Source organism: Mercenaria mercenaria, chromosome 16 (assembly GCF_021730395.1).
Source record: "Mercenaria mercenaria strain notata chromosome 16, MADL_Memer_1, whole genome shotgun sequence".
NCBI classification, from domain to species: domain Eukaryota; kingdom Metazoa; phylum Mollusca; class Bivalvia; order Venerida; family Veneridae; genus Mercenaria; species Mercenaria mercenaria.
Window position 1 is genome coordinate 8,720,083 of NC_069376.1, and position 23,269 is coordinate 8,743,351.

General features: G+C 35.5%; 2 protein-coding genes and 1 long non-coding RNA gene across 4 annotated transcripts in view; 1 reads left to right on the forward strand and 2 right to left on the reverse strand.

The window, feature by feature from the left end:
* LOC123540407 (uncharacterized) overlaps positions 1-23,269 on the forward strand; it is a 201,922-nt gene that overhangs the window by 19,664 nt on the left and 158,989 nt on the right. The gene's annotated exons all lie outside the window — the stretch shown is intronic.
* LOC128549456 (uncharacterized) lies at positions 3,471-5,080 on the reverse strand. Its single transcript, XR_008367671.1, has 3 exons — positions 4,940-5,080; positions 4,029-4,422; positions 3,471-3,639 (listed from the first exon to the last, which is right to left on the reverse strand). It is a non-coding gene; the product is annotated as an uncharacterized LOC128549456 (long non-coding RNA).
* On the reverse strand, positions 6,819-11,931 carry LOC128549454 (uncharacterized). Of its 2 annotated transcripts, none has more exons than XR_008367668.1 (3): positions 11,837-11,931; positions 9,492-9,641; positions 6,819-6,975 (listed from the first exon to the last, which is right to left on the reverse strand). XR_008367668.1 is itself a non-coding variant. In XM_053526096.1 (3 exons), exons 1-2 carry the CDS (start codon positions 11,335-11,337, stop codon positions 9,514-9,516), a joined length of 435 nt encoding a protein of 144 aa, XP_053382071.1. In that variant the 5' UTR covers positions 11,338-11,438; the 3' UTR covers positions 6,819-6,975; positions 9,492-9,513. The 2 variants fall into 2 exon arrangements, 1 of the variants encoding a protein (XP_053382071.1); XM_053526096.1 differs by lacking the exon at positions 11,837-11,931 and adding an exon at positions 11,031-11,438.

Genomic DNA, 23,269 nt, shown 5'->3' on the forward strand with positions numbered 1-23,269 from the left:
TTAGCCCTTTGGGATCCTTTTTTATTCAAAAAATAAAATATTTTAAAAACATAATCCTGTTTAAATTTCGTACTCAAATATAAAGGCTATAACAGTTCTGGAGCTCCGGTTTGGTTTACCAAAAAATTTGGGTCGAATTAACTGAAATATGGTGGTCGGGAAGAAACCCCCACAAGAAACGTCCAAATTTTTCAGATAAAGAGATGTGATCGGGGCAAGGGCCCCCCGTGCCTTCCCCCCACCCCCCCTTGCCAAATCAGAGTTCAGTGATTTCAAATTTGGCTAACCATTGATACGGGGATGGGGAAATGTGGTGGAAATACAATTTTCCCATTTTGAAATCCAAAGGGCCCCCTTTTTTGCAAAAAAGAGGTCAGCATTGCTTTGGGCAGGTTAGATAAAGCTTTTTTTCTTATTTTTTCCGTTTGCTAAATTTTTTCTGAATCACATACTACTGGTTTCTGTATCAGTAAAATTTACGGGGTTTTTTATGAAAAAATTTTTTTTTGATTGGAAGACTTTTCCAACGAAATTTTTAATCGGGACTTTCCCTTTTTTTTATATTTTACACTCCGCGTTATTACAAATTTGTGTTCAAAAATGGCCTTTGAGAGAAAATATCGGTTTAAAATTTTTTTTTCTTTTTTTTCATTTACACTTGTAGAAATCTGCGGCCATTATTTAACGCATGGGTACTGCCGAACGCATGTGGTCTAGCCTTTTAAACTGCTTTGATATGACTTTACAACTAATTTAAGTAAATTTTAATAAAATGACAACCAATAAATGCTGATTACACCCATCGATTATAAACATATGCATACTACATAGACAATACGTTAGTAACGGGCCGCATTTTTTTTTTCAAATCCGACCGTGAGAATATTTTTTCGTCTAGAATTATTCTTTATAATAAAGAAGATTTGACAGTTACGTGTTGTGTTGTGAAAGTGAATGGATGTAAATTTCATTTTCAAAGTGCGGACTGATCTTCAATATCTTCAGTAAGACAGTATGTTCAATAGATGTGTAAATTATGTTTCTTTGTCCGTTGTTGGTACTTAGCTATCGCTTTCAAGCCACTTCTACCGTGAACTTGTAAAACCTTCCGCAATAACTTTTGCGGAAAGCTCTACCGGGAAATTCATACTTTCGATAAAACGTCGGACTATATGAAATGTCAAAATCGTAAAATATTGAAGTCCGACGTTTATTTATAGAACTATACTGTATGATGAGTTGATTTCGTAGCCTCCGGATTTTTCTTCTTTTCCTGGTCACGTGTATATTCCGATAAGGGATTTATGAAGGGGGCACATTTCTGGACAGTTCAACTCCTTTAAAATACTCACCATTTTTAAAAAGCTGTTACATGTCTCCGTCTTCGTGCAACAATGTACCAGTGCTTACACATTACATAACTAGCTTGAACTTCGTTTACTTTTATTTCTTTACAAATGGCATTTAATGTTTAAAGGGGGACAACTCTTTTAAGAATAGTTTAAGTATCCAATTCTACGGGACAGAATGTTCAAAATGTCTGTAACATATCGGTTATTTTAAAAAAATGTTGTTCGTTTTCTAAAAGTTTCTGTGTTTTGAGATATATTGTTCAATTTTAATGTAAGGTTTCAGTACAGCTGTGAAATTTTCCGTTTCTGCTTGCAAAGTCGCCCACTTTCTCGGTCACTTTTATTTTGCTGCACGATATCAGAAAATGTTTTCATAAAATCTTTTACGGACTTTAGCACGAAGCTTTTATATCATACATGTTTCCCTTCTATTACTACGAAATATGTACAAGGAAATAATACATTTTCTTGTGTAGGAAATCGGCGCGCTGTGTATTATACAAATTTTAAATAAACGCGACTATCCTGTGACTTTCTTGGCTGCGTAAAATGTTCACTGTAGGTAGAAACTCAACTGAGCAAGTGTTCTTCGCGTACTTTGATTCTTATTATGTAAAAACGCACCAGTAGCGAGTAAAACAAAAATAATGAATTTCATATTTATGAATCATGTGCATTGATAATAGTTTTTTTTATTTTCTTGATTTGCTTTGGGGTTGACGCTGATTTTCACGATTATTTCAGCTAGGTAAAGGCGGGCAATTAACCTAACCAGTGTTCCTGGATTCTGTACATGTACAAACCTGTTCTCCACCAATTACTGCAAACTTCCCCACATGAATCAGAGGTGAAGAACGAATGATTTCATGTACAATGTCTTTCATCAAATCGTCACAGAGAACATACTGCTCGCTCGAAGTTCGAACTCACGACCCCGCGATCGGTGTTCTCCAGAGAAATGTAGGCAGTTTTGACCGATTGAAAATGTTAAGAAGTTAGTGTATTTTTCTCAACAAGCTCACAAAATCAACACACCGATAAACCGGATGTAGTCTGGTAGATAATAAAGGTGTACTTACATTGCTGAACTATAAATTCTGCTTTAAAAGCGAAACTGTGGCGTGTCCGCCATAGTTGCAGGAGGTCCTGTGTTCGAGTCCCGGTCAGCGCTTGATTATTTGCATTCTGCTTCACCATATATTTGGACTGTATTTATAATTTTTATATCTAATTTTGAGAAATATACCAACATCTGACGGGTGTGGATTATTTTAAAGGCTGAACACCACTAAATTAGGCTGTTTTGTATAAAATTTACTTACTTCATAACAGTTCTTCGACATTTTCTAGATTATCAAATTTTCTGAAACGTACATTTCCATAAAGAACTTTATCGCTTTAGAAAAAACAAAAAGAAAAGGGATTGTAGACTTTTATATAAGAAATCTTCAGTTCGTTAAATGCAACCATCTGTATTTTCTCCCTTCCGCTTCTTTCAATTTTTCTTTTCACGTGGAATTTTCAGGCCGCCATTTTTACCATTTTACCTGCATACAATAGAAAAGGTATAGCAGGGTACACTGAGATTCGAAAATTTTGGACATAGTCAGCCTCTGTCATGTAGCGAGTCGTAATAGTGCACTTCCCTAAGGCCATACCAATATATATTCAATTATTCAATATTGGAAACTATAAGCGGGACGCTTGAATCATCAAAAAAAAAAAAAAAAAAAAAAACGTTACAAGAGACCTGAATAAGACCGATTCCATCTAATACCGCGAATTTTCAACTCGTTAGAATACGACAGAACAAGAATAACTTGTCTGCTGATGTTTGTTCGTAAGAAACTTAATTTTGTCGAATGTCGCCCTGAAAATTATTCACCGCGACGCAGCAGTTCCGGGAATTAAGGTAATGAACATATTCCTAAGCTGAACGGTATATAGGTTTACTTTGACATATATACACGTACACGTACACATTATCTATAGACAGAAAAATCTTCGGTTTTCCCGTATAAATCTTTGCATCAACTTAATTCGAAGCGAAAGGAATTCGTAGATCAGAAAAATGTCATATTTGTATACCTTGCTAATACTTTAGTTTGCAGACGACTTCTACGAGGCTTGACAGTGACGTTTGTCTCACCTTAACATGTGGCGCTGTATCATCAGCTTCCAAGGAACGTGGACGACTACAAGTGGGCGCCCCATCGTCTGATGTTTCCCAGAATGATATGTTAGTTCCGCCGGAAACGAACTGTGGCACTGTTTTAATAGCTGAAAACTGAAGGAGAAGTTCTAACATTGGGTTTCAAAACTTGGAACTGTTCATCAACCATTAGTCTGGCTAGATTTTATTTTTACGTAGAAAAACTTTTTTTCTAAATTTTTACTTTCTCTATCATCAGAATTCCTCTTTGATCTTTCTCTTGTTCTGAGAAAAACGGGGACATAATTATGAAAAATCTGAAGTGCCTTATCGTTTATATCCTGTAAAAACATAGGGTCTGAATACAGACTAAAAACAATATTATAGGATAAGAGAATAAAAGTACTATTTGTCTCAATGTTATACCTGCATTAAATGAACTGCTATATAAAAACATATAACGAAGGTTTGACGAAAATGTGTTTGTCATTGTTTGCTATAACTTAGCAGACGACATCACTTACTTGTACTATCCCAACTTTATAATGCTGACTCACTGGAATATTACGCCGTAAACACGTAACATGGTATCCTACTAAGTCAGATTATACTGACAGTCCTCTTAGTGCCAAGAAAGGAAGCTACTAGTACCATTATGACGCAGCCAGGGATCGGACCCACGACCTTCCGCACTCGAGCCGGGCGCTCTATCATAGGACACCATACACCCTTAAATATATCATCCAAATTATGAAATGGTTTTCAATAGTGTATATGTTTGTAAATAAAGTTATTTTTCACTGATTTGTCTTTGAACGCTGTATTTATATTGCTATAGGCTAAATGTCGGCTCATCTCCAATCTGCGGTACCGTGCTAGTCATTCTTCTGTGCCAGTTAGATCGCCCACTTTGTCGAGCTGTTGTCAATACAGAACACAATTCAACATGTTGTTTAGATGAAAAATAATTCACTGCGTCAAATAAAATAACTCGGACCAGAAATCTTAACGTATTCCTTGAATTATGGAAAAACACTATATTTTATTATGAAACGTGTTTCGTAACAGGTTTTAGCTGTGATAATGCTACGCTGTATTATCAAATTTGATTTGTTCATTTTAATATTCTCTTTGAAGGAAAAGCCGTTAGTAAACGGTGTAAAAGTCCTGATTGTGTCAAACAATGATCAGAAAATGTCTAGAAAAGATCAAGTACAACGTATCTAAACAGTTCCTAAAATGACTTTTTTTTAAGAAAAAATCTATGCTAGCAATAAATGACGAAAAACTTGGTAGGTTTGTTATATCTGTGGTATTTTGTTTATTTTCAGAATGTAAAACAAACCCTGTATAAGTTTTCTGAAAGTGCGGAATAATTTTGAAAATGAAATTATTTCACGACGGATGGATTTGATTGTAATAAAATCATACTTACCCGCTTAAAATTGACCTTGTGTTTCATCCATGATTTTTTTGTCCGAAAATTCTGGTGAAGTATTCAGAGTTTCTTTCAGCATATGTGACTCTGTCTTGTTTATATCACAGTATGATCTAGTGCAAGTACAAAGTAGAGCGATTTTCCCGTCAATTCTAGGTCACCGTGACACCGCAAAATATATCATCTTACCTAAATAAAAAAAGCAGGTATGCACATTCTATTTCTTCCCATAGAAAAAACGGCCCCAACCACACCTCACGTGACCGCCCATTCACTCAGCGTACGCCACAATTATGGTATCCGGTCCACAGATAAGCACGTTCTATATGACAGTGCTACAAAAATATATCAAACGTTGATGCCTGGTAAGCTCATATGATTTTGGTTTCATTTGAAAGTGTATTGTTTACTGAAAAAGATAATATAAATTACATGACAAATTTTGTTACAGATTTTTTACAGAAATGTAGTTATTACAGTGTAAAACTTCATATTCGCCATCAAAACCATAATTTTCATGATTCTTGCATATTATCTATGGTCATCTTATTCACAAATTCTTGGTCAACAACACCAGTGACCTTTCATATGAATAATATTAATAAACCGTTGTAGATAGCATAGTCACGTGATAACTGAACGACAACTGAAGGCAGGTTCACAATGGATAAATTTGTAGGCTGCTCTAGAATTTTTAAGAACACCGTTCAAAGAATTCAAAGGACTATGGTCTTGTTGGCTACATTCCTAATTTAACATAATAAATTTTCTCAATACTTGGTTTTACCCAACGATTAATCTACATTTACATGTTTTACTCAATAGTTGCAGTTACATTTGTATATTCCCGGATTTGTTCGTTTATCTAGGTGTATTTATTAAAGCTAAATCAAATGCTACTTACAACCAAGCAGAACAGCAAATGTTGAGAATATTTCCTCGGCGTTAGTATTTGGTGATACGTCTCTATGCTGGGTTCACTATTTGTGACGTTGACAACGTAAGCTTCATTGGTACTTGTGGCGACACTAACAGTCTTAGAATATCAGAAAAACGATAAAACATTTCCATACAACTTAAATAGGTATGAAGCAGACGTCGCGATCAGGTTAAACAGGCTTAGCGCCTTCAACAGCGCCTTTCTTTCGAAAAACAAAACATATGCCAATATTCAGACCAAGTTTGCACAGAATAAAACTGTTAAAGATACATAATAGAGTATGTATTAGCTAACAGATACCAAACAATATTTTTACTTTACAAAAAGCGAGATATCCAAATTACAATTCATATCATATAAATAATGAATTTTAGAAAGCAATTACGTCTGAGAGTAAAAGAAAAAAAATCAAATTAGTCCGTCCTCTTCAACAGAGGAACAAACGTATTCTAAAGTAAGTTGTCCAATGAGGTTTCATAATTTTTATTTCATTGTATTCAAAATACTTACTGAAAAGGTATTAGATTCCTTTAAAGGCGTAATGACACTCGGCTATTTCCGTCTAATTACGTATTGCCGTAACGCAATTTCGGCATTCTCCGGTCGTACATGTATATAGCTGAACGTGACTTTCCGTAATAACCGAGGAGTGCCGAAATCGTGTACAAAGATATGCAATATTGCCAGATTATTATAATAACGGGTTCCGCTACCTAAAACCTTAAATGTTTTACTCTCCATGTTGGTGAAAGAAGACTGCCACAAAGTAAATATTACAGCGCTTATTCAAGCTTTTAGAGGAACATTTGAATAAAATCAGATAACATTTGAGAAACAAAATAAAGCTGCACCATGTTTTTATCATATCTTACCACGACAAAGATGTTACAGGCCGGTCGAATGGTTTAATAATACATGATAATTACTTACCTATGGCTTTTGTCCAAGTGCAGTCACTCAATGGCATCAAACACACAAAGTCTTGTAAGCTACTTAGTGTCCTACTAGTGGGAACGTAACCATTAACAAAAGTAGTACGGCACCAGACTCGTAGTAATCTGGCTGTCTTTAAAATATCTGCTTTCGTCAGTGTCTGAAAGAAAAGTAGCAAATTAATTATTAGTTTTAGATATAACGTTCCTTCATATATTGTGTATGAATTTTAGATTATTTGCTTAAAACAAGATGAAAATTATGGTCGCACTTTGTTCTTTATAGTATATTTCTCGATTCAAATTATTTTACTTATTAGTAATGAGAATTTCATAACGTTATGCAGCAAAATAAAATTTAAAAAAATGGAACTTTATGTTGTGTGCGTCTGACGTCATGTCTGTTTACGCGCGTCTGTTTCCCGCGCTGAGATTAAAAATTGTTGCAAAATGCACATCTCAACGTAATTGAGCATAAAATAAAAAGAAAAGTTGTTTATTTTTCGTGAATATGGAATATATCTCACCTCGAAGTGAGAAAATGTTCACATTTTCACTCGCGCTACGCGCTCGTGAAAATATTTGAAATTTTCTCACTTCTCAGTGAGATATATTCCATATTCACTCAAAACAAACAAATATCCTCTATACATTTGATAATCTCACAGTGGAATACATCTAGTAATCTCACAGTGGAATACATCTGATAATCTCACAATGGAATACATCTAATAATCTCACAGTGGAATACACCTGATTATCTCACAGTGGAACATATCTGATAATCTCACAGTGGAATACATCTGATAATCTCACAGTGGAATACATCTAATAATCTCACATTGGAATACATATGATAATCTCACAGTGGAATATATCTGATAATTTCACACTTGAACAAATCTGATAATCTCACAGTGGAATACATTTGACAATCTCACAGTGGAATACATCCGATAATTTCACAGTGGAACACATTTGACAATCTCACAGTGGAATACATCCGACGATCTCACAGTGGAATACATCTAATAAACTCACAGTGGAATACATCTGGCAATCTTACAGTGGAATACATCTAATAATCTAACAGTGGAATACATATGATAATCTAACAGAGAAATACATCTGATAATATCACAGTGAAATATATTACACTGTTTTTATTTAGAATATTGTCAATTTCAACTATATATGTTGAACTATATATGTTGAGCAACAATCGTAAAGCGACTTGTTAGTGCTAGAACAAACATAACTCAGTTTTACAAACAATTATCATATGCTTCATTTGATTTCTTCCGAAATTCTGATCTTGAAATTTTTCTTTTTTAGGTTATTATTCGACTGCTATTCAACTCAGAGAATATTGGCAGACTAGAAGCTGAATTTATGTCTACTGACGTTGCGCATTTCGCCGCTTTTTTCTGACGTTACGCACATTATACAGTGAACGTCTTAGTACTAAAACGGCGTATGCTGTTTGCAACTAGATAGTTATCAATCCGTGGTAAAAAGAATCTAATACTTTCTAATCCTTACATTCACTCTTGTATTTGGAAATTATTATCTTTCATAGTTGTCTTTATCACGTGAACATATATGGTAATTTTCAGGTTACCAACTTTGAAGATTGTACAATTGCGAGACAAAGTACAAATAAGCAAGTGCATATTCATGTACATATGCAAATATTACAGTCGGAAATGATATGAATTTTCATTGTAACCCGTCGTAAAAAGAAAGCCGTATATTTTTTTCGCATGAAATGTTTGAACATATTTCAAGAAGATGTGTTATGAAGTATAATTTAAGGTGCAGCTGGCGGTAAACGATTTCTTTTGGATTGAAATGTTACAATATGAAATAATCTGAGCCGTGCTATGAGAAAACCAACAGAGTGGCTTTGTTCGCTATTAAAGCCTATTGCAATTAGAGAAACTGTTTGCGCGGAACAGCATGGGATGCGCAGGCTGGTCTGAACCCCTGCTTGTCGCAAACACATAATTTTTGTTTTCTCGTGACGCGACTCATCTTTATTTTTGTGCACCCCCTCCCTGCTCGGTCCACCTTAGTTATGTTTGGTTATGGTGATTAGTGTTGCCCTCGCCCGCCCGTCCGTCCGTCCGTCTGAATTAGTGTCGGGCATTTCGCAGAAAGTATTGAGTCGGTATCATCAAAAATGACAGGATTGTTATCAACATTGCAGTTTGTATATATAGTGTTTTAATTTGATCTCACACAGTCAGACCAGTGTTGTGGCCGTTGACGTTGAGGAAAATATACTTTGTGTTTCATGTACCTAATTAAGTTCTTCGTCTTTTCATAAAAACAATAGAGACATGAAACCATGTAGGGATAATAAACAGCATGTGAAGTTGTTACATATTCGGGGTTGAACGGCCGCCAAATGCTTGTTTTTACTATTATTTATCTTTTGGAACAGTCGAATCAGTTGAATCTAGGCAAACTCAAAACAGTTATATAGAAAGATTCAACAAGTGACACTAAGGCTTTCGTTTTTGAACATCGGACAAATGGATGTACCCGCATTTGGTACTTGTTGAGATGTTGTCAGTAACAAATGTTTAACATGTTAATACCGATAGTGAGTTCGGAAACAATAAAACTCAATGAAATCTTTAAAGGCACTGTTCAGTGGACACGTATTGACTACCTCGTTTCTGTGATACAATTTATTATTTTGTACAGTAAGATGGGTTGCTTTTGATGCCATTGGGTTTTAGTTCCTTCGGCGGTAAGATGTAGAGTTCAAAACATTCTTCTCCATATAATGCCGCGATCTGGACAATGTAGGCATTGTGCTCTGAAACGACACATAAAGAGAAATGTTACAGATACGGGAAAAACGGACTGAACGCCTGTCAAACTTGTCAGAGGTCACAGAACGATACGACATGAAAAGTATCTAAACTGAACGCCTGTCAAACTTGTCGGAGGTCACAGAACGATACGACATGAAAAGTATCTACACTGAACGCCTGTCAAACTTGTCAGAGGTCACAGAACGATACGACATGAAAAGTATCTACACTGAACGCCTGTCAAACTTGTCAGAGGTCACAGAACGATACGACATGAAAAGTATCTAAACTGAACGCCTGTCAAACTTGTCAGAGGTCACAGAACGATACGACATGAAAAGTATCTAAACTGAACGCCTGTCAAACTTGTCGGAGGTCACAGAACGATACGACTGAAAAGTATCTAAAACTGAACGCTGTCAAACTTGTCGGAGGTCACAGAACGATACGACATGAAAGTATCTAAACTGAAACGCCTGTCAAACTTGTCGGAGGTCACAGAACGATACGACATGAAAAGTATCTAAACTGAACGCCTGTCAAACTTGTCGGAGGTCACAGAACGATACGACATGAAAAGTATCTAAACTGAACGCCTGTCAAACTTGTCGGAGGTCACAGAAGGATACGACATGAAAAGTATCTAAACTGAACGCCTGTCAAACTTGTCAGAGGTCACAGAATGATACGACATGAAAAGTATCTAATGTGAAACAAGCGTATACGTCAGCTAGTGCGTGCTGATGAAAACTTAAAAATCAAGACAGCAATGGGGGTCATGTTTGTGCGAGAAAAATAATTTCAGTCAAACACACAAACTGCAAAATAGGTTAAAATTGTAGTAGTGGTGTTTGATCTAAGGTTCACTGACAAATTCTGTCATATTATTACGGAGCATATTATTACTATTACGGAGCTGCAACCTGCATGTCAAGCCTAGATATAGATATGCCATGTGATTCAGAAACAAAAATGCAAAGAAAGTATTAGGAAAACAGCTCTACCAAACAAAACAAATGAGGACTATTTAAATCCGCCATTTGTTTCGCGACATTTTGCTTTTTAGTGTCTGTATACCTAATTCTTAAATTCAGTTGTGGTCCAATCATGAGATATAGATTGTTACTCTGGACAATAAATCGTATCCCCAATAAAAACTAGTTTATCACATACTTTTTGAGAAAAAAATACATATGAATCACAAAAGTCACTTCATGTAAAACTAAATTTGAATTCCTGCTTTTAAAACCGTTATTGTAAAGTACTTGCATATGTTAATTAGTTTATGAGTCTTCCATAACGTCCAGTTTATTTCCATAAGTATTGAGTAGAATCTATAGAATAGATATAGATCTAGTACCCTCCAACATAGCAAGATCGAGCAAACATACCGGAACCAGTAGTTTCTAGGTCAAAGAACACCTTTTTCAGCGGCCCTGTGGATCTGCTTAGTGGCTTCTGAACTGCTGGAACAGGAATCTCGTTTAAATCAACCTCTTGTAAATGTCCAACTTCCGTCTGATATGTTGGGCATTCTCTGACTTCTGCTGCCCTAAGAGTGTTTCTTTTTCTTGGTTTCTTTAGGAGTCTTCCCCGTTTAAAACTACGTTCTGCTTGCTTCCTTTTTTTTTCAAATGCTCGCTTTTTTGTCAATCGAGCTGCAGTACTGCCCGTAAATTTTCCTAGCAAGAGGAACATTCGTTTGTTCACGTGTTTCAGAGGAAAATTCTATTCAATAACAGGTTTGTTTTACTGAAGCGTATCCAGTTTGCTAATCAGATTTCAAGTAAGATGAGCAGGTTCGATCTCCGCACTGAGAGTTTTGCATCAAATCATTCGCCATCTGTACTACAAGTTGTAAAGTTCGAGCTAAATCAGCACTGTGATCAAACGACGTAATAATGTATACAGTGATCCAGTATCATCGAAATCTTGAGGATTATAGACTAGACTGCTGCTGGTCACAGATACGATCCTCAAAGAGAATAGGTAATTTATTTTTTATGTACATAAGGTCCGTAAATAATTTGTTCATTAGTTTATTTAACCGTGAGTTAGTTACTTTTGTAAAAGTATTATAAATAAAAATCAAACATTAACTTTTATATTTATATGCCTTGATATCTATAAGAGTAATGGTAACAGTTTAATTTTAAATATTTTTCTCTATATAATTCAATATTTAATTAATTATTACCTCTAATAAATATTTCCTTCCGACATTCTTTTGTGGTATACCCGATGTCACTTGGAAATTCAGTGAAGAACTGCCTCCGAAGTGTTTCCATTCCGGGCCTTTGTTTATATTACATGTATTTGATTTAAGGATTCATTTCCTTTGGAATTTCCTAGCTGTGACAAGGATTGCGACTCTTCTGTCTTTCTTTGAAACAATTTGGTGAGATTGTTAAAGAGTCTTTGTCCTGTAAACGGCTTGCCGTATGGAAGAGTTCTGCATTTTAAAAAGTATATCATTTGCATGCATTTGGTTGCCACTTGAAAGTACTATTTATTCTGACTACTTCCGTGATATATATTAGCTAATTACAATAAACAAGCACGCCCTCTGATCCCTAACAGTGACCTTGAAAGGAAACTGGAGTGTGTACATGACACTTCATCTCAATAGGTTAAAGATTCATGCCAAATATAAACAAGATTTCCTCAATGCAAATCAAAGTTATAGGTCGGACAACATCTAACATGACGCATGCGCAAACACCGACCAGCCATTTTGACGACTAGGTAATCGCTTCCGCAAGCGGTTTCGACAAAAATGTAAAAGATAATACCTGTTTCTGACACCGGGCAATAGTTCTAACTATAGACTGGCAAGACATTTAATAAATGTATAACATCTAATTGGTAAAGAATTTTCAACTTGATAAATGTAAGATCTACACGGATTTTCCTACGAAAATTATCGAAAATATTGCCTAGTGGACATTTCGATCTTCTGATCAGAAATAACATATGAGCCGTGCCATGAGAAAACCAACATAGTGGGTTTGCGACCAGTATGGATCAAGACCAGCCTGCACATCCGCGCAGTCTGGTCAGGATCCATGCTGTTCGCTTTTAAAACCTACTGCAATTAGAGAAACCTTTAGCGATCAGCATGGATCCTGACCAGACTGCGCGGTCTGGATCTATGCTGGTCGCAAACCACTATGTTGATTTTCTCATGGCGCGGCTCATATATTCTATCGACAAGAGCACATGTGCAAGCGAGAATAAAACATCTACAAATATAATTGACTTACTTGTATCGGGAGTAATCTGGATTTTGCAAGTATCCGCACCAGTCTTTGTTACACTGGTCATGTTGACCGAATGCCGGTGGCACACTAGCTAGAAGTGAGGCTCTCAGTGCATCTGTCTTTCCCTTGTTTTACTCAGTAGCGTATGCTATATCTTTCACCAGGAAGTTTATCACTGTGGCGGGAAGCTGTTTATGTGATTTCTGAAGCTGGTACATTTCAATTGTGAATGATTTACGACAATTATTTTTTGTCGCAGACTTTCAGAGTGTCGGGATTTATGGACGATCGTATCCTGGCAATGGTTGTGCTCTCGTTATCACCTATGTTTAAAAGTATATGTATATACACGTAAAATTATATACAAACTAGACACCTATATACCTACACACACACACATATAAAGGGTCAAAATTTCGAAATCGTAATGTATGGTAATTCTAACGATTTATTTTTTCAAATGACGTAAACAAGCCGCATGATCATGTAAATAACAATGTTGGATTCTGATAAAACTAAAACAACTGGCATGCCGTTATGCCATCAATCGGGGTATATCCTTACGTGCGTGTGAGTGCGTAACAGGATACTAGTACTCGATCCGGTTCAAACGCAGGTCACGTTGTTGTTATAATAGTCCTATCAATAAGACCTGACATAACATATTTTAACATTTTGACGTCTATCGTTATGTCAGGTCTTATCGGATCGCCATTTATAACATGGAGTGAGAAGCGAACACACTTCATGTCGCCTCTTATCTTCCAAATTATGAACAACATAACCCAATCCGAAGTGAAAGAACACCGAAATAATCCTTTTTTCAACTGCACATTGTGAAATAATTACAAAATAAAAGTTACTTTTCATATATAAATATCGAGTTGTTTTTTCTACTGTATGTATCGCCGTATATCTGTATTAGGTGTGCAACATTGCCGGTCTATTCCGAATGTTTTGTAACACAGTTTATTTTAGAATCAATTTTAGACGAAATATTTCCTCTAGATCAATTGGCAAATAGTTCACGTGGAAATTGTTTCGTCTAAGTTGATTCTAAATATATTATAACCTGTTGAATATGCTTGAAAAAATGGCGGAATGTATATTGAAAACTGTACACAATTGACATTATTTGGATAGAGGGATTTTAACAGGTAATTTAAACAATATATTACTAGAATATGATAAATAACGGTAGGCTGGACTGTTTAAACCTGCGTATATCGTATATTTCACGTGTGAGAAAATGCTACATTCTACTGATTAGGGCCCTTTTAGACGTTACAATGCAGATTGAAAATAAAATGTAAAATAATAAATGTTGAAGGTAAAATGAGCATGTACACGTCTAATATTTTGGACTATTGTTATAACAGCTTTATCAGTTGCTGTGCAAGAATTGTTTTAATAAAACATGTGTTTATTTATTTTTATCACTGACTTCGTTGCATACCTGTGAAGTGGGGCACTTTTGCACCTTTTTCTGTGATTTTCTGCACCATCTCCACAGCTAAACACGGCTCCATCGATTTTGGACTTCTTGTGTGTTTTTTACGACAATCGTGCTGTATTTGGGCGTCCTCTTTTTCATTTATATAGAAGAACACTTTTTGCAGTCCAGCGATCGTACTCCCTAGGCGATACATTTTGTTATATTTTCGCCAGGTAAAGTAACGTGTCCCGTTAATTAATATGTACTTGTTAGATGTTTGAAGCAACCCGTCTGAAATATTTTTCCATTACAGCTTCTGTTTGTTTTAGTCCTACTTAGCAAATTCGTGGCCCTGGGGCCTTGTTTTTAGTGCTCTGTGCTTCCAAGGGGTCTTAGCTTACCTATTATCTCAGGCAGAACTACGTATGAAGGGGGCACACTTCTGGACAGTTCAACGCCTTTGAAAAAGCTCACCATTTTAAAAAGCTGTCACATGTCTCCATCTTCAGCGTGCACTTGCAACAATGTACCAGTACTTACACATTACATAACTAGGTTAAACATTGTTTTTGATAATTGTTTACTTTTAGTTCTTTACAAATGGCATTCCCTTTTTTAAAGGGGGACAACTCTTTTAAGAATAGTTTAAGTATCCAATTCTACGAGACAGAATGGTCAAAATGTATGTAACGTATAGGTAATTTTTAAAGACGTTGCTCGTTTTCTGAAAGTTTCTGTGGTTTTGAGATATAGTGTTGAATTTTAATGTAAGGTTTCTGTACAGCTGTGAAATTTTCCGTTTCTGCTTGCAAAGTCGCCCACTTTCTCGGTCACTTTTATTTTGCTGCACGATATCAGGAAATGTTTTCATAAAATCTTTCACGGACTTTAACACGAAGCTTTTATATCATACATGTTTCCCTTCTATTACTACGAAATAATACATTTACCTGTGTCAAAAGATCGGCGCGCTCTGTAGATTAATAATATACACCGAGTCTCAACGTAAGCGTTGACCGGTGGTATAATTACGTGCGAGCAGGGCGCTTTTTGCGGTAGTTTTCACCAGTCAAGGTAATGTTTTCCTCCGCAGTTTTTTCATTATTAAAGCTTTGTTATTGGGAATTGGCCGAGGATGACCTACAATGAACACGCTTTCATGGGGATGTTTCGAAATTTTCTTATCATTTGTAGTTTTTTCTAACATTCAGGAAATATTCACTAAAAAACACGTATTTGCCTACCGCCCTTTAATTTTCTCGTTGTAAATGGATAAATTAGTGTTAAAATGTCTCTTATTTTTCGTCATACAGGTAGGATATACTCACTTTAACAGATCGGTCACTGTTGTATGCAGTTTCAAAAATACTTAGCCCGGCAAAACCCGGCCGTCGGCGAAGGTTTTGTCTTACGTCCGAGTCGGTGGTTCACAAAAATAAAAATGCGTAAGTACGAGCAGGTGGAATTTATGAAAAACGGTATTTTCACGACTTTTAATGATCCGACAGTGGACTAAAGTCATTTTTATTAATATATAGACTAACATTTTATGTTTCTTCATTGTGCACAGTCATTTTAAAATATTTAGGTTTCATATTTGAAGCCTGTACTATTCAAAACTTTTATAAGAGCTCGTCTAATTATTTCCTTCAGATAGAATTATATGAAATGTTTGTGTATAAGAAGTGTAATGTAGATATTTTGAAATAAGTGACAATAAACTAACTTCAATCGAGAATTTACAGAGAATCAAGTAACGTTTTCGCCAACCGCTTGTTCGAAGTCTCAGTTTTATTGAATGTGATATCTGATCTCTGATGTCTAAAATAATACGACGCCCCAAGTCTTGGATTGAACAGAATACAACGTTTGGGAGAAAAGTAAAAGAAGTACTATATACGACCAAAAATTAAATATACACTGAAGTCCTACATCTGAGAAGTGTGTGCAGTTTAAGTATATACATAATATTATGCAGACTTATTTACAGTCTTTGTGAAACATCCTGACTTATACTTCCTTGTACAATTTAAATTTCATTAACTGTTGTAAAATGATTTCAACTATATTTTAAAGGTGTCCGAAAAAAGGGGCCCTATTTTAAATGTTTATAATATTATCAAATTTTGATTTACATACACGTATGAAATGTTATTTCATTAGAAAGAACGCCACTAAGATGATAACGTCACACTTTTTGGCTAAGAATGCTATTACCATAAATACCGTATACAAAGGTCCATTTATCAAGTATACAAAAAAGTTGGAGTGTCCAGCACCAGCATGCAGTACTCTTGTTTTTAGAATTATGGTCTTTCTTGGATTTAGAGAAACCACTTGATGAGTAATCAAAATGACTTTGTTTCGATTTAAACTTTTCAACAAGTAATTTATATCAAGCACTGACAATAGTCGAGTCGCCTCTGGGGCATGACTGTTTCTTTTTTTTTTAAAAAATATTATTCCAAAAATTTATGGCAGCATTGATCTCTGGGAAAATTTTAAATCTTTTAAGAACAAAAAAGACACTTTGAAATGATAAACCCTATGCTTAAAAACCGGTAAGATTTTTTTTACATCAAAAGGGTCTTTAGAATAAAACAGTTACGATGTATGAACATCAGGGCCACTTGAATCACAGAAAAATTTTTGGGGGGCCCGGGTCTGTCAGTTTCCCCAGTGGGGGGGTTTTTGCATGCTTGTAAGAATGTTCGCTTTTTATGAAACAAAAAAAAAGTTTTAAATTTGTAATTTGGACCTTAAGATTGGACCCATCCCCACCTCTCCACTTTTGGGGTAGATAAAATTTGCAACAAAATTTTCCCATGTTTTACATTTTGGGGGTTGTTTACCCCTTCCATTCGCCCATTTTGGACGACACACCCCGTTCATTTTTGATGGTTTTACTTAGATAATGACAAATGACTAAAATTCAAACGATAAATTTAATTGATACCCTTATCAAAAATCTTGTTTTAAGATGTTGGGTCTTTATAAAAAATGACGTATCAAGTGTGAAAATTATTATGCCATAATGTAAACTAAAAGCAACTTTAATTATAGAAGTACTGCCCCCCTATTGTAATTTAAAAAAGGCTTCAATTTTAAACCAAAATATTTTAAAATGGTGCACAGTGAAGTACATGAAATTTTGGGTTACATTTTGATAAAAATGACTTTAGCCCACGTCGGATCATTAAAAGTCGGGGAAAATCCCGTTTTTTATAAATTCCACCTGCTCGACTTACGCATTTTTATTTTTGTGAACCCCCGCTCGGACGTAAGACAAAACTTCGCGCGGCCGGGTTTTCCCGGGCTAAGTTTTTTGAAACTGCATAAAACAGTGACCGATCTGTTAAAGGAAAATACCCATGTATGCAAAAAATAAGAGACATTTAACACAATTTACCAAATTTCAACGAAAAAAATTAAGGGGGGAGGAAAATCGTTTTTTTTAGTAAATTTTCCTGAATGTTAGAAAAAACTAAAAATGAAAAAAAATTTTCGAAACATCCCAAAAAGCGGTTTAAAAAAGGTCTTCTCCCCCAATTCCCAATAACAAAGCTTTAATAAAAAAAAAAATTGGCGAAGGAAAACATTACCTTGATGGTGAAAACTCCGCAAAAAAAGCGTCCTGCTGCACGTAATTTACCACCGGTCACGTTACGTTGAGACTGGGGTGATATATGCATGTGTTTACGAATGGGATAGAAATATCGTCCCGAGGGCACCTGCGCAGGGGGGTTTATGAGGTTTGGGGCTGCGTAATTTGTTCACTGTAATAACTGTTTTTGAAAAGGTTCTTCGTTTTTTGATTTTTGCAATGAAAACACCACTGTAGCGAGTAAAACATAAACAATGGACTTCATATTTGGAATAGTATGCACTGAAAATAAATCTTTTTTTTTGTTTTTTTGTTTTGGGTTTGACCCTTTTTTCCATTTTTTCAGTTGTGGGGCAATTAACCTAACAAGTTTTCCCGGGATTCGTACCAGTAAAAACCCTGTTCCCACAATAACTGCCAACTTCCCCAATAATCAGAGGTTGAAAACAATCATTTCAGACACAATGTCTTTTATCAACCCTACGGACAACATATGCCCGCTCGAAGATCAACTCAGTCCGCGATGGGGGTGGGGGGGGGGGGGGGGGGGGGTGCCCTATTGAGCTAGGGGGGGTAAAAATTGATATCGATTAAGTCTTAACACAGTTGACAGAAAATTTTAATGATTTCAGTTTTAGTGTATTATTGAAATCCCCCGTTGTCTGCTATTAAAGGGGCAAATATAAAAAAAATCGGTGTAGGTTATATTTTTGTGGTATTCTCGCAAGAAAAAGTGTTTTGACCGATTGAAAATTTTTTGAAAAGATAGATTAATATACCTTTTTTTCTATAAGCTCACAAAGTCAACACCCGATAACACGGAGTACCCCGAACTTGTCTTGTTAAAACTTTTTACCAGTTCCGAAATGTGTTTTTTAGAGAAATAAAGGTCCGGTCAAGTTAAAGGTTGTACTTACATTGCTGAACATGACTTCTTAAAAGCGAAACTGCCTTAGTTGCGGGGGCCCGGGTTTCGGCCCCGGAACACTTGATTATTTTTTTTGCTTAGTTTTTTAAATTTTTATTTTTAATTTTTTTATTTTTTGAGAAATATCCAACATCTGAGGGGTTTGGGGACTTTTTAAAGGCTGAACCCACAAAATTAGACTGTTTTTAAAAAAAATTTTACTTATTCATAACGTTTTCGACATTTTCTAGATTATAAAATTTTTCTGAAACGTACATTCCCATAAAGAGCTTTATCGCTTTAAAAAAACAAAAAGAAAGGGTTTGAAAATTTTTTAAAAAAAAACTACAGTTCTTTTAATAGAACCCGCTGTAATTTTTTTTCCCGCTTCTTTCTTTTTTTCTTTCACTGAATTTTTCCCGCCGCCTTTTTTACCCGTTTTACCGCAGCAATAATAGGAAAGGTAGCAGGGTCACTTAGATTGAAAATTACTCGCACATTTAGCGATCGAATAGTGCACGCCCCTAAGAGTAGAATGGGAAAAGGGGGCCCTTTTTTAATTTGTGCAGTTTTTGTTTTTAATTAATGAAAAATCAGGAAAAGAATACAGAATTTTATCAAAACGAACCTTTCCCACCCCTTTAAAAAATTTTCATGTCAAAATCATCAATTTTGCAAATTTTAAACAGCTACAATGACCCTATTGCAGAAAAAATGTCCAATTTTTTTTGTACTTCTACAGGATATTAATGGAAGGGGGGGCCTATCTATTCGTTTGTTTTTTCAAAAAATAAAAAAATATTCCGGAGTATCAATCAACAAGCATGGAACCCTTCTATAATTTTTTTTTACCGCCATGGGGATCATTGATTCATAAAAACTAGAGAGTTTTTTTAAATAAATCAGAAATTTTTTTGTATCAGCTGTTTAGATTTTCAAAAAAATTAAAAAACCCTCTCTCATTTTAACTTCAGACATCCAAAATTACGAAGTTCTAATTATTACAAGTATTGCGGGAGCAAAACTTCAAAATGCCCCCCTGTACAAAAAAACAAACAAAAGAAAAAAAATCCCGATTTCGATGGTATGCAAGCGATACATCTGAATCCGGTAGGATAAAGAAAACCATGTGTTGAGGAAGGGCACGGGAAAGGAAAAAAGATTAATGTGCGTAAATTTAGCGCCTGTCACCAACAGAAAAACTTTTTTTTGAAAATGAGGAACGAGTCGGAAAAACTGCCGATTCAAGTTCCGCAATAGCTAATGGTTTTTGTTTTGGGGAAATTTGAAACACAAGTACGCCAGACGGATTTTTTCCCCTCTTTTCGTTTAAAATGGAGGGGAATAATTATATAAGTGAAATTTATACTACCCCCATAGTATAACAGTGCGGAAGAACTGATCTTGCTAATTCGACTTGGCTTTTTTTTACATATGTTCTGTGACTAGGGCTGAAAAAATTGAATTCTATTAAGCTATGTTCGATCCCTATTTTGAGAAAAAAACGGTTAAAATCTTTTTTTGTAAAACTCTTAAGACTTTACATGGAGCAAAACTCCATACTAAAACTTGAACATAGTTGAATAATTGGCCGTTATTAAACATGTAAATCTTGGACCCAAAAATTTGACAATTAAGACCAGCGGGGTATTACAATAATATCAAACAACAATAAAATACACGTATCAAAGTTATTCTCATTTAATGAAACCAAACCGTCCCCAAAAAAAAAACGGAAAGTAAACAATTTTTTATTTAGCCCCCGAGAAGTGTCGGCACGGACATCAAGATCCGAAAATCGAAAAAAACTCCCGATTTAAATTTCAAGGGGGCTGCAGATCGAAATTTTCAACATAAAATATAAAAATTTTTGTGTCGCTTGAACTTCGAGCCAGCCAACACGAAAATTCCAAGTCGGGAATTGAATTTTGATTAGTCGAAGGTCGGAATTCGTTATCAAAAAATGAACTAAAATAAAAAAAAGAAAAGCATTTATGCACTGCTTTGCACTCCAAGGCGAATAGATGAAAAAGGCGCTTTTCGAAAGAAACAGATATCATACACATATATAAAGTTCTGTAAAGTTTTGTCAAAACAAATAAAAAATGTTGTTTTTTCTTTATTACGAAAAAATGTGAACGGACGGACAGGGGAAAACAAATATAAAGGGTGATAACAATAGCTTATTGAAATTTCTTACGACCGAAAATGCCATTTTTAAATGTGATCAGAGGTACACAAACATCGGCATCGTCCATTCGTCTAAAAAATTTTACAAAAGTGCTTGATTACTTTTAAATATGCGACGCATTTTGTTACCCCGTTACTATGCGATGTTTTGTTACACCTGTTACATGTGCGATCGTTTTTTGTTACACCGTTAAAAGTGCGATCGCATTTGTTACACCTGTTAATATGCGATCGCATTTTTTACACCTGTTAAATATGCGATCTCTTTTGTTACACCTGTTACTGTGGATTCATTTGTTACACCTTTTACATGTGCGATTCATTTGTTACACCTGTTACATTGCGATCCATTTGTTACACCTGTTACATGTGCGATCTATTTGTTCACCTTTTAACATGTGCGATGCATTTGTTACACCTGTTACATGTGCATCGCATTTGGGGAAAAATTGTTACAAATGCGATCTGATAAGAAGGGGGCCCCATACATCGCTGGCAGGGCGGGAGAAACCCGTTTGATAAAATCATTTTTCAATACACTAAAACTGAAGTTTTTTTTTAAAATTTAAAATTAAATCTGTAAATGCATTTAAAAAGTCAAATTTTTTCATTTGGGACACCACTCTCTTCATTCTAAGGTTGCGGTAAACAGTTGGGGGAGGGTCTATAAAACCTTCCTTATATAATGTGTTGGCTTTCAAACTAGGGGATTTAGATAATCTACTAATTTTACGGCGTTAGATTTCACTTTTAGCGAAAATTGCTTGCCAACCCATAATCCCCCAATGCGTAATCAAGCCTTGAGCACAGTAATTTTTTAAATCTTCTAAGATGTATGAATGCATTAAATGTCTCCCGCCTATTTTCTATGAAAATTTAAACAATTATAACTATTTTCGAGATACTGGTTCACTTTCTGCGAGACTCCCTCTCTCATGGGGTTGACTAATGCAGTAAAATTTAGGGTCACGGGGACGGGGAACGTGAAAAAAAATATTGCGTAAGTGACATCAGGAAATCTAACTTTCACTTTAATTTTACCGGGAAAGCGTCAAACAACTTTGAAGCATATAACGTACTAGAATATCGATCTGCACACATTCCCTTTTTTTTCGAGCATCAAAATAGTTTGTATCTGGCATGAAAAGGGCCTTACTTGGGGGGAAAAAATTGCAATATTTGTATGGACTAATTCGAGTGGACCAGGACACATAGGGGCCGGCGAATTCCCCCTTTTCATCCCCCGAAGCAAAAATAATTCAAAATAAAGAATTATGCGAAATTTATTGTTAAAAAATGAGGGAAACGGTTCAGTAAACAATTTATGAGCCGGTCATGAGAAAACCCAAAATAGGGGTTTGGACCACCCAAATAAAGACCACCCGGGCCCCGCGAAGTCTGGTCAGGACCCATGGGTCGCTTTCAAAGCCTACTAAAATTAGAGAAACTGTTAGCAAACAGCATGGATCCGACCAGCTGCGCAAATGGAGGGGGTCTGGATCCATGGGCGCAAAGCCACTATGTTGGTTTTCCTGGGGGGGCTTTTTAAATAGATAGATTTACTATTTTTTTTTTCGCTTTTCAAAGAATGCATATGAATTGAATGGGTTTAAAAAGTATTTGGGTCAATTAAATGAATTTATTTTTTAATAAAAACTTTTAAAAGTGTTAAGCCAATTTGTATTCACCTCTTGCTAAATATTAGCCTTAAATTTTTTATACCCAACTCAAGCTACGAAACTGGGTATTAAATAATAAAATTCCCAAATTCCCAATCCTGCTGTCAACTGCATATCTAGTTGTTTTATAAAGAAATACCAAATTCAAACTTTTTTCTGTAATACATTATCCGCATAAATTATTACAGAAATCATATTTTAAGTACAAAAATTTTACTTACATAAATATCTAACCCAAATGTCAGAAAATGAAATCAACCAATTGTTGGTTTCATTTTACTCCGGTTTAAAATCCCTTTCGATTTATTTCAATATATTTTGAATCAAAATTTTATACGCAAACGGAGGGTTTTCTAATACCGGGACCGGCAATTTTATATTTGGTTGTGTGTGTTGAGGGGGTGGGGTGGGGGTGGGTGGGGGGGGGGCGGGGGGGCGTGATTTTTGGGAAATTTGGGGCCTTTTGGTTCGCACTATTCCCCATATCTCGCAATACATTCTTTTAAAAATTTTCTGGAGGAGCTGCTCTTTGAAAACAAGCAAACAGAAAACCCG